This window comes from Salvelinus alpinus, chromosome 5 (assembly GCF_045679555.1).
Source record: "Salvelinus alpinus chromosome 5, SLU_Salpinus.1, whole genome shotgun sequence".
NCBI lineage: Eukaryota > Metazoa > Chordata > Actinopteri > Salmoniformes > Salmonidae > Salvelinus > Salvelinus alpinus.
This window is the reverse complement of record NC_092090.1, coordinates 54,322,254-54,334,695: the sequence shown is the minus strand read 5'-3', so window position 1 is coordinate 54,334,695 and position 12,442 is coordinate 54,322,254. Positions and strand designations below refer to the sequence as shown.

General features: G+C 40.2%; 2 protein-coding genes across 3 annotated transcripts in view; both read left to right on the top strand.

The window, feature by feature from the left end:
* Positions 1 to 4,016, top strand: part of cfap77 (cilia and flagella associated protein 77) — a 73,832-nt gene extending 69,816 nt beyond the window's left edge. For both annotated transcript variants that reach the window (XM_071402341.1, XM_071402339.1), the window contains exons 5-7: positions 1,174 to 1,279; positions 1,674 to 1,775; positions 3,406 to 4,016. In XM_071402341.1, the coding sequence (XP_071258442.1) occupies positions 1,174 to 1,279; positions 1,674 to 1,775; positions 3,406 to 3,528 (331 nt within the window). In that variant the 3' untranslated portion in view covers positions 3,529 to 4,016. The remainder of the gene's footprint in view (positions 1 to 1,173; positions 1,280 to 1,673; positions 1,776 to 3,405) is intronic.
* Positions 4,017 to 5,372: 1,356 nt separating this feature from the next.
* barhl1a (BarH-like homeobox 1a) lies at positions 5,373 to 12,236 on the top strand. Its single transcript, XM_071402338.1, has 3 exons — positions 5,373 to 6,351; positions 7,420 to 7,633; positions 8,103 to 12,236. Exons 1-3 carry the CDS (start codon positions 5,910 to 5,912, stop codon positions 8,380 to 8,382), a joined length of 936 nt encoding a protein of 311 aa, XP_071258439.1. The 5' UTR covers positions 5,373 to 5,909; the 3' UTR covers positions 8,383 to 12,236.
* Positions 12,237 to 12,442: the final 206 nt, after the last annotated feature.

Here is a 12,442-nt window from a genome sequence, read left to right as displayed (position 1 = left end):
AAAAAAAATATATTTATGTACATATATATTTAAAAAAAGATCACCTTAACTTTAGGCTATTTACTGTACTACAAAAGTAATATCCAATTGTGTTTGGTTGACAATGCAACTAAATATCAACATTTAAAGGAGATATTTACATCTCAGCCCATTCTTTAACTTTTGGTCGAGTTGGAGACGTGAATCCAACACATAATTAATAGGCTATTTATTGTATTTCAATCTCGAGACATGAATCCAAAACATTAATTATTAATTTGAAATTTAAAAAAATACTGGAAATAAAGCCAGACTAATCAGTGACACAGATGGAACAATCCACACAGAACATGAATCTCCTTGAAATGTTTATATTAGGTTGCGTTGACAACTAAACACATAATTCAATATCACTACATGTTATTAAATTTGAAATCAACTGGAGCTTGAAACCCTAGGCTTATTGTATTGTTCATTTTTTTATTCTGGGTTGAATTGAAACAATAGCTGTTGATGACTTTGTAAATGCTATAGGCTTAAATAGCATTATTGATTATACAGTATATGAGTGATAAAGTATGGGCACATTTAATTTGCTTTGTTAAACCTACCCTTTGGAGTGACTTCGATAGCAACAATGAATCTATTTTCCTTTTTATTCGAGATCCATTCTCAACAATCGTTCCCACGATAGCACATTGGTGATAGTCAGTGACAAATATCCTAGCTAAGCTGGGCTTAGTTCAAATCCTTGATGGGAAACCAAAGGGTAACTGTAGATAGATTAATTATCCAGTAGGAGGTACTGCACAGCCTGTTTTTTTCTCATAGTGGATATAATGTTGAAGATCTGACGTTTTAAAGGTACTAATTAAACATTTTATACAAGATTTGTCTTTGTTGATATTTGGTTACCTTGATGACATAATTCTGTGGTTTAAATTTTACCCTCAAAAGAACAGTTTACACTGATTACTTTTTTGAAACCCAATGTATTTTCCATGTCACAATACGTTGACAAATGACGTTGAAACAATGTTGATTCAACCAGTTTGTGCCAAGTTGGTAGGAAGTGATTTCAAATGCAGCCACATTCACATTTTTCAGCTGCATCAAAGAGGTCCCTCTTCTAGTGGTCCCCTAGGACAGTCAGTCAGGTCAATGTCAGTCCTGTGTTGTGTTGTGTCGTCTCAGGCCTTCCACTCCCATCTGTGAGCTGCTGGAGCACAAGTACGCCCAGGACTGGTTAGAGGAGCAGCAGGCCAAGAAGAGAGCCCTGGAGGAGAGGCAGCTAAACTTGGTGAGATTTGGGGACGAGTGGAGAGGAAAGGAGAGGAGGCTGGTTTAAAGGTAGCCAGGAGCAGTGTGCTCCAGGGTTTGGGTCAATTCCGTTTTCAATTCGGGGGGTGGATTCTGAAATTGCTTATTGCTTCCTATGAGCATTTTTCCATTCATGAATTGAATGTCTATTTACTTCCTGAATTTACTTTATTGAAAACTGAATTGAGCCCAACTCATATGCACTCTGAATCCTGAAGACTGGCACGCAAGGAAGGGGTTATATTTGTATAATTTTATATAACCTGTTTTGGAGAAGGTATTACCAGCAATAGTAGTAAGTCGTACTTGTAGTGGTGGTAGAATAAGTATTTATATGTATGTCCATTTCTCTTCTGGCGTGGCTATCCTTGCAGCCTAAGCTGGGCCGCATCCAGGAGACACGGACAACTCTGTTGAGGAAGAGTCGGCCCATGCCTGAGTCCACCCCGCTGTGGAAGCTTCCCCGCTTCCAGCAGGTAAAAGCCCAGTACAGTAACACCAGAGCACAGCTACAGGGTCACCAACACTCCAGCCTAGACAGCCTAACCAGTATTATTGTAGTTGTTCTATTACCGTGCGTGCGTGTGTGTGTGTGAGTGAGAGAGGTGTATCCTGGTCTGCTGAAGGCATTTCTACACACAGTCCATAGGGAATCAGTGAGGAATGGAAGGCAAAATAGGGAAGGGGAGCAGAATAAAGAATAGACTGCCTTAGGGAATGTTTATAGTCAAATTTAAGATTTCCTCCCCTTCATTTACAACACACAGGCACACGTAGACCCACACACCCTCAGTGATCCCCCTCGCTCACCTACTTCATGGCTAGCACAGGCCTCCAATTAAATCAAAAGTGATGTGTTTTTATTGGTGTTTTACACTGACAAGTGGGCTATCATTGTGACGGCTCTACCTGTCAGTGAGGCAATGAAAATACTCCATTGACAATGGCCACTGCTTCCAATTATGGGGGAATCAGCCTCCTGCCACACTAACAATCTGCGCACACACACACAGTCTTCCCCACCTAACTTTACTTCCCCAATCTTTTCCCATTCCTGCATATATATTTTTGGTGGAAATTACACACAAAATGGGGTGGCGAGGTCTGCATTCTATGCCTGTCAGCTTTAATGAGGCGATTTAAGGTTTATTTTGGCGGCATGCGCACCACTAAAGTCTTTCTTGTCTGACAGCTGACGGTGAAAGGCGAATGTTAACCTTATAAAATACTTAACAATCCTCAGTATTTTCTGTCAAGTAGCATTTCTGATTGCTCTGGGTTCGACATTTGCATCCCTGACTTTTCCGGCGTGATCCGCGTTTCATCTGCTCATCATTTGTTTGTTTGTGTTGTCATTTTTCTTTTGCTTCTCTCAATTCTATCTTTGTTGAATCGCTTGTTTTTTCTTCCCTGTTTCAATAAGATACTATGGTTCCACAGGATACATGATTTCTTACCAAACAAAGACAACATAACAAACAAGTAAATATTTAAATAAACAAATGACACACAGGCAAAGTTACACTGTGCTTTTTTCTTACTTGTAGATTTGATAAGGGAACTGATTGATAGGAACTGTTTTCTCTGTATTTGAAGCATCCTACAAGCGATTTGCAACATGTCAAACGTAAGAAAAAAGTGTGTACTTGCAGGATTAAATGGCACTCCATATCTGAGAACAACTTTTATTCCAAATTCTAAACGTATTTTATACAGTACTCTTCCACAATCCACACACAGAAATCTAAATGACTGGAGGAAAGAGTGAGAAGAGCCGGTGGAGATGCATTAGATGTGCTCCTCAAACTCTCCATCACATCTTTCAGTGGGTTTACTCACACATTGGAGTTAATCCACATGGCAGGTCGCTTTCATTTTGTTTCCAGTGTTGAGCCCTATCTGGCAGGATGGATTGATCGAAGAGCCCAGAGTCATATCTATATATACACAAGACTTTCCTACATATCTCTATATAAAACATTGCCATATAAGACTGGGCCAAGTCAAACTCACCATAACATATCTCTATGTAAATCTGGTCAAACTAACCATGTCATATCTCTTTACAAGCCAAACTCACCATCACTGTTCGTCTCTTATCTGCAGGTTGGCCCAGCTCTGGACACCTTCCGGGATCCATATGCTAGAAAGAAGGCCTTCAATGCACACTTCTCAGACTCAGTGGCACGGACAGGACAGCTGGGCCAGGGAACCTACACTGTGGGCTAAAACATACATAGAGAAGAGTCTATGTAGTAACTGTTTGGGTAGGGAGTAGGGGGCAAAGTCTTATTTTCCAACCGGCCTTAATCAAATTGCTCTCAGATGCAATCAACCTATATGTATTACTGATACTGACAATATTATTATCATGGGATTTTACTGATTTCTAAAACCCCTCAATTACAGATTGGCAAAAAAACAACAGATATTGTACTTCTGGCCAGACTTACACTGTTACCACCACAAGGGTTTGTAATATAATGTTCGTAAACTACACTACTCTTTAACTCAGCGAGAAGGTAAAGTACAAAACACTCAAATGGTATGAATATGTGTTCCAGGAAAAATAAAGGAAAAATATTATTAAAGGAAAAAAGTTATTAAAATATGCTAATATTGCTTCACTTTTCACTGTTTGTTATTAGGTCATAGCTTGGCTATAAATCATTTTCTCGGGTTGTGTTCCGAGTATAAAACATTTAATGGAAAAGTCAGACTGATTTAGAGTCATTTATTTCAATAAATTCATATATTCTATTTTCTGTTTGTTTGCCTACATAGAAAATAATGTTTTCTATGTTCATTAGCATAATATAAGGAAAACCACAACCTATACATATGGTACAATACTATATGTATACTGAACAAAAAAGCAACAATTTCATCGATTTTACTGATTTACTGTACATGTAAGGAAATCAGTAAATTGAAAAAAATTAAATAGGCCCTAATCTATAGATTTAATGACTGGGCAGTGGCGCAGCCATGGGTGGGCCTGGAAAAAATCAGAATGAGTTTTTCCACACAAAAGGGCTTTATTACAGACAGACATACAGCTCAGTTTCATCAGCTGTACAGCTGGCTGGTCTCAGACAATCCCGCAGGTGAAGAAGCTGGATGTGGAGGTCCTGGGCTGGCGTGGTTACATGTGGTCTGCGGTTTTGAGGCTGGTTGGAAGTACAGCCATATTCTCTAAAACAACATAAAACGGCTTATGGTAGAGAGATGAACATTCCATTCTCTGGCAACAGCTCTGGTGGACATTCCTGCAGTCAGCATGCCAATTGCACACTCCTTCAAAACTTGAGACATCTGTGGCATTGTGTTATTTCAGCTCATGAAACATGGGACCAACACTTTTACATGTTGCGTATTTATTTTTGTTCAGTACATATACCTGACACTCCCAAACTCACTCCACAGCAACCCCAGTAGATGAGCTGAGCACAACTGCAGATCACAGCACCATTATAAAGGGCGTCACGCTGATTGCTAAGCCATACCGCTTTCTCCCGAGCCAGCTCATACCAAGATGAGAAACTCGGGACCTCTGCCTCACAAATACACATGACAGGCCTCCTGAAGCATTCTAACCTGTTGCGCTACTGCAGGCTAAGGAGTGAGTTTCATAGATCCTCATCTGCTACATCTCCTTAAATATCAGACTGGGAGGAACTGACATACATGCCCCCCCCATTTTACCTACACCTAACATGCCAATTCAACAAATATGAATATGTAAACATTGAAATACATATTTCTGCAGTGGCAAGAAGTGAAAACATAAACAACCCTGTTAGACATGGATTACCAAGGAAAAGGTACATCTAGGTTACCAGAGGACTATTGCCAGCGTTGGTAAAGGTGTAATGAATCAGTGTGGAAAATATCTGTACGGAGATATAATTTATTATGCCCAGGCCAAATATCTGTATCATATTTACAGTAATGAGGAGTGAGATGAAACAGGGTGGTAGTGGTTGAATCCACCCTTCCCCCCCACTCCTCCTCCCCTCAGTTATCACCAAAAACTCTCTGAGCCAATGGGCTCAGGGCATTGTGTAAGACTGTTAGAGACACCTTTAAAAGCTGACAATTGTGCTTTAGTTGTGAACAGGGTCACTAGGGGACTTTGTCTATTATTTTCTGTTTTCTTGGGGGCCACAACATCACCCATATACAGTACCAGTAAGCCCATCATGTTTGTTCGTGTCGTCAGAGTCTCCCGGTTTCCTCAAAGGCAGGACGTGACTGCAGACTGCATGGACCTTAAGACTGGTGCTGAAATGAACTCGCTAACTGGTTGAGGTCCTTCCCTTACATGGGGAAGTTTACTCTACAAAACATGTGGAATTAGGCTATTATTAAGCTAGGATACTTTTTTTGGGGGGGGAGAATAGCCTACAGTGTCGTTTTCAGAACATAAACATATATTTCTACAGACACGCTGCAGTAAAACGCGTAGGCCTAATGACGGAAAGTGGATAAAAACAAATTGCCTGGTCAAAGTTGTTTTGGGATTTTCCAACTGGACAGTTGACTTGGTCTCAAATTGTAGTTTAAAAGTACGAAATTACCCAATTGCCCTGTTCATATTTATATTTATCATGGAGGTCTCCACAAACGGGTCGAGTTTTGGTGTTGACTCTCTGCTGTCTCACAGACCAGCAAGCCTACACATTTTGAAAGGAGAAAGTTCGATCGAAAAATGCCGGTGTCCACTGGAGTTAAGCCCGAGGTCCGTCCTGGAAAGCGGCTGCTCATCTCCTCTCTCCCCGCGACCGGAATCTGTCGAAGATGCAATGCACAGACATGATTTTGCACTGGAGTCCTCGCTACAGCATGGGCAACTGCCCCAGCCACGGACAGTCGCATCATCTTTTCTTATTCGGGATATTCTTGCAGACTGTAACAAACCACTTGCAGCATGTGCCCCATACAAGAGTCATGAACATCCCATGCCAGACTCCGAGCATTTTGAGTCCAAAATAGCGGACGACTTTATGGATAAAATCGACAGCAACTCGTCCTCGGACAATGAATACAAAGGTAAGCTTTATTACTTGACAGTCCGTAAAATAAGTTGACAGTGAGTAAATCGCTCATATAGACGGCTGTTTTAAGAATTGTCAAATTATGATAGGCCTATAAATAGCCGAATGTCTTATAAATTAAAGAAAAAAAACGTTAATTAAAAAAACTAGGCTATCATATTAGTTCATCAATTATATGAAGGCATTAGGCATATAGCCCAATACCCTTGGTTTGTAGGCCTACTTTCAATACATTAGTATTTATATTGAGAGAAAATAAAATTGCGCGCCCATTTAACTGCCTTTAAAGCCACTTATTTTGAAAATGCAAACAGAAAAAGTCCAAGTATAGTCCTATATGATGATTTGTTCAATAAGGCCTTTAAGCGTAAACAATGTATTCAGCGTGGTTAATTGACTATGGCTGCAGCTAACATAAATATGATAATAATAATGTAATTTGACTAGGACTATTATAGGCCACTTTAATATTATAGACCGTTCCTTATTTGTGATCAACCTGAAAGTGTGTGCGTCAAACCATCATCTCATCCTTACATTGACCAATATAAATGCCTATGATGACTGGTTTTCATTGCATGGATGAGTGGTGTTTCGTATATCAGATTGTCTCTCTCTCTCTAGTTGGTTTATCTTCCACCGATACATCCAATTGTTCGGGGTTTGGGTGCAATTTGTCTACCTGATAATCAGATTTGTAACCCGAGGATATTGTCAGCTCTATATTTCGGATTTATCCACAGTCCTGTGAAGTCGCGCCAGTCAGTTGACTGGTTTTCATCCCTTGTGGATCAATTAACTGGATTATTGTACTCCCTGAGAATCAGATCAGCCCATATAAAAACCAGTTTTCGCGCTTCACATATCCACTGTGCAATAACCATGGAAACAACCGAGATATTTTATGTGGCAGTTATAGGCCTATAGCCCTTGAAATCCCTGTCCAATCATAACCAAGATTGTAGGCTAACCGGAAAATGTGCAGATCACAATTCTATCCTTTATGATTCTGGTTATATTTTGGTCATGTATCTAATTGTAAATACATGTTCATGAATTTTAGCGCGAGACCGTGACATGGACAGCAGCAGGGACAGTCCGTCGTCTCGGCTGAAGAAGCCCCGGAAAGCTCGAACCGCTTTCAGTGATCACCAGCTGGCCCAGCTCGAGCGCAGCTTCGAACGGCAGAAATATCTGAGTGTGCAGGACAGAATGGAGTTGGCAGCTTCGCTCAACCTCAGCGACACTCAGGTCAAAACTTGGTACCAGAACAGACGGTGAGTTGCAAGACAGATCGAAACCGTAATTTGTAATTAATGTAAGTAGGCCTAGTTATTGGATTCAGCCACTCAAAAATATGTTATTACAAACATATAGTTTTGTCTAAGTCCTCTAAGTCCGTTGTGAAGAAATTACAAGTAACACAATTACGGACAACACATGAATACATGCATAATCAATTACTGCATTCTGTATCAATAATTGAAGTGCCGTGCTGTTATTACACAATTGCTATAATTATTATTTACCCCAAAAATGGCTGTCAACTGTGAGGAGATTTGACATTTTCCCCTAATGTAGCTACATTGTTTATTTAATAAACAGGCCTGTTGGGTGAGTAAAGTAGGCCTATGAAAAATTCTGGGCTACATCCAATTCTATTTCCTCCTGCTTGTTATAATAGCAGATAACGATGGCCAAATAAATAGCTTAATTTTTTTCTCTAAACCCTAATTTTCCTTTTAGAACGAAATGGAAGCGACAGACCGCGGTTGGACTGGAATTGTTGGCCGAAGCTGGCAACTACTCGACTCTTCAAAGAATGTTTCCCTCGCCATATTTTTACTCACAAAGTCTGGTTTCGAACCTAGATACCACAGCGGGCTTATATCTGTACAGAGGACCCTCGGCACCACCACCTATCCAGCGTCCTCTGTTTCCACGAATCCCCCTCCATGGTCTTCAGGGAGACGGGGAGCCGCTCTCCTCTCTATCTGGGGTCCTCCCTCGACCTACACATCGATGAACGGACATAGCTGTCAGCACCCACGCAAGCTCCTCGCTGACAAACAAATGGGACTGCACATGAACAAAATTACATGACTTTGAAAGTCAAAACTTTTATTTGGGTCGATATTTGTGAAATGTAGTGAACTGTTTGGCTTAGGGGAAAATATGACAAACATGTTTGTAGGCCAATGTGTAGGCTAATTGAACATTGTGTGTTTCAGAGCGGGCTTTCATATTTTTTTTTAGGCTGACGAAAAGGCTCTTTCATCAACGTGAAATTATTGGATTGAGGCCAAAATGCTATTTTGTGTTAGCACAAATTTGGGTCTGGATCAAATTTGTATTGCTGAAATTCTGCGTTAGAGCTGGCAAAGGCAATCTTCCCACATTTGTGTATACTGCATCCACGATAAACGCTGCATGTCGGCCCCCATCGGAAATGAGCTTTTCGATCACGCAATCTGTAACGCTTAAGCGATAGATTGAATAGAGCCCTGTTATTCTCTAAAAACAAAAATAACAAAAATAAACACGTGGTTACAGCCTATGTTTATAACAATATATATGTCCATGATATTTGCAAATAATGGAGATGTGGGGGCCTACGTTCCAGATTTATCTTTAGCATTTAATTCAATATGACATTAATTTTTCGTTCCGCTCAAATTGGACGACCAATATTGGGCATGGGGCAACAGTGAAACTTTTTGAAGATGAAAGATGTAGCCTAATTTGAAATTGTTCGCGCAATGTCATCTGGTTGTTTCAAGGTATCCTATCCCAGTTAAAGCCAAAACAAGGGGATGTATTTACGTTTTTTAAATGTATAAATACGTTCTACAAAAATTACCCTTCACTCAAAATATGTGGTCGAAAGAAGATTTAGTACAGTTAGTCTAGACTGAGTTTTTATTTTATTAGGCCTGTTTAACTTTTATTTTGACAGGGAGTCATGTTAGCCAATCAATGGGCACAGAATTGCACACTGGCCTCTATACGGTTAAAATTAAATTAAGGAATCATTAGAAATGAAAGCAAAACGTGGCCTAGGGTGGTCTAGCCGCTGCCTCTGGTGCACAAAACAACCCCAGATAGGTGCTGTTAAATGTGTTGTTCTACATGGTCAGCCATAGTAGTAGGAGGCCCTGGAGCAAATTAGCGTTTAGTGCCTTGCTCAAGGGCACAGAATATTTTTCATCTTGTCGCTCGGATATTTGAACCAGCAACCTTCTGCTTCAGCACACTCTCCTCTTTCATCTCTAAACATACAACTAAATGTTCTTTAATAAAGGCCCAATGCAGTCAAAAACATAACTTTTGTTTTATATATATATACACTATGTTGGAATAATACTGTGAAATTGTGAAAATGATAAAGCCCTTTTATTGTAAGCCAAATTAAGTGGGAACGGTCAGAAATGGTGTGTTGACAAACGTAACTCTTAAATTATAGCCTACATGTAAAATAAAAATATGAAGGTGAATTCGACAATTAGCTGTCAAATTAATATCAGATTTGGTAAAAATTGATGTTTTGCAGAAGGCTACCTATAGCCTGCATTTTACACTTGATTTAAGTTGCAAAATCTAATTCCAATCAAGTGTTCATATCTAAAATGCACTTGGTTGAGAGCTGAAACTTCACAAAATTCTTGTTCATTTCTAAACCACACAGAGAATTAAAGTAATCCCTTAGAAATACAGTTGAAGTCAGAAGTTTACATACACTAAGGTTGGTGTCTTTAAAAGTCGTTTTTCAACCACTCCACACATTTCTTGTTAACAAACTATAGTTTTGGCAAGTCAGTTAGGACATTACTTTGTGCATGACACAAGTAATTTTTCCAACAATTGTTTACAAACCGAATATTTCACTTATAATTCACTGTATCACAATTCCAGTGGGTCAGAAGTTTACATACACTAAGTTGACTGTGCCTTTAAACAGCTTGGAAAATTCCAGAAAATTATGTAATGGCTTTAGAAGCTTCTGATAGGCTAACTGACATCATTTGAGTCAATTGGAGGTGTCCCTGTGGATGTATTTCAAGGCCTACCTTCAAACTCAGTGCCTCTTTGCTTGATATCATGGGAAAATCAGCTAAGACCTCAGAAAAAAATTGGAGACCTCCACAAGTCTGGTTCATCCTTGGGAGCAATTTCCAAACGCCTGAAGGTACCACGTTGATCTGTACAAACAATAGTGTGCAAGTATAAACACCATGGGACCACGCAGCCATCATACCGCTCAGGAAGGAGACGCGTTCTGTCTCCTAGAGATTCATGTACTTTGGTGCGAAAAGTGCAAATCAATCCCAGAACAACAGCAAAGGACTTTGTGAAGATGCTGGAGGAAACAGGTACAAAAGTATCTATATCCATAGTAAAACAAGTCCTATATCGACATAACCTGAAAGGCCGCTCAGCAAGGAAGAAGCCACTGCTCCAAAACCGCCATAAAAAAGCCAGACTACGGTTTGCAACTGCACATGGAGACAAACATTGTACTTTTTGGAGAAATGTCCTCTGGTCTGATGAAACAAAAATAGAACTGTTTGGTCATAATGACCATCGTTATGTTTGGAGGAAAAAGGGGGATGCTTGCAAGCCGAAGAACACCATCCCAACCGTGAAGCATGGGGGTGGCAGCATCATGTTGTGGGGGTGCTTTGCTGCAGGAGGGACTGGTGCACTTTACAAAATAGATGGCATCATGAGGGAAGAAAATTATGTGGATATATTGAAGCAACATCTCAAGACATCAGTCAGGAAGTTAAAGCTTAGTCGCTAATGGGTCTTCCAAATGGACAATGTCCCCAAGCATACTTCCAAAGTTGCGGCAAAATGGCTTAAGGACAACAAAGGCAAGGTATTGGAGTGGCCATCAAAGCCCTGACCTCAATCCTATAGAAAATTTGTGGGCAGAACTGAAAAAGCGTGTGCGAGCAAGGAGGCCTACAAACCTGACTCTGTTACACCAGCTCTGTCAGGAGGAATGGGCCAAAATTCCCCCAACTTATTGTGGGAAGCTTGTGGAAGGCTACCAAAAACATTTGACCCAAGTTAAACAATTTAAAGGCAATGCTACCAAATAGTAATTGAGTGTATGTAAACTTCTGACCCACTGGGAATGTGATGAAAGAAATACAACTGAAATAAATCATTCTCTACTATTATTCTGACATTTCACATTCTTAAAATAAAGTGGTGATCCTAACTGACCTAAGGCAGGGAATTTTTACTCTGATTAAATGTCAGGAATTGTGAAAAACTGAGTTTAAATGTATTTGGCTAAGGTGTATGTAAACTTCCGACATCAACTGTACGTCTAATCAATAGTGACAAACCCACTTGGAATTGCTTAAAACAAATTGTCATTATGGCAGTAGTCTGGTAGTTGTAGGCTATAACTAATGTTGTGGCGGACCATCTGAACAGCTAACGTTATTTGTCAACAATAGATTTGCCAAACAATTAGTCAATAAAATATTAAATGAGCGATTATCACAGCATTGTGAATGACTCCCCCCAAAGTGCTGGTGATGGTGTCTTGGGCTCTTGGCCAAAATACAGTAACAGCTGGTGACCAGACGATACTGCCTGATATGACCGTGGAGAGACTTGGACGGGACAGCTGGTCAGCGGCGACGCACGCAACACTCCTGACTCCTCAGCCCGGCTTGAAAGCTACTCTACCTGGCGATTGGTGAAATTCAAGCCAACCAAACCTGTGAAATGGCCCCCAACGATTAAAACAAAAAGACAATGTGTTTAGGTTAGAAGTGAACAAATTAGGGATGGATAAAAATTGACATAATGGGTACCTGGAGGAAAATGAGGGCCGTGATTTTTCAATTTCAGTCAAGGGGAGGGTTTAGTATTTTCTAAATCTAGTCCAGGGGAGGGTCATGTAATTTGTAATTTATTAAATATCAACATTTCTTAGTGTTTTAGAATTACTTGCTTATTAAGAGGGAGATTAACCCGATGCCCCAATCAAGTTAAGCGTCAGAATAGAGACAAAGTAGAGTCGCAATTCAACGGCTCAGACACGAGACGTATGTGGCAGTCTACAG

What these genes read in the sequence shown, in the direction of transcription:
- barhl1a (XM_071402338.1), top strand. Translation starts at nt 5,910, where the DNA reads ATGGAGGTCTCCACAAACGGGTCGAGTTTTGGTGTTGACTCTCTGCTG. An exon ending in CTCGGACAATGAATACAAAG is followed by an intron (nt 6,352 to 7,419) that starts GTAAGCTTTATT and finishes CATGAATTTTAG; the next exon opens with CGCGAGACCGTGACATGGAC. An exon ending in ACTTGGTACCAGAACAGACG is followed by an intron (nt 7,634 to 8,102) that starts GTGAGTTGCAAG and finishes TTTTCCTTTTAG; the next exon opens with AACGAAATGGAAGCGACAGA.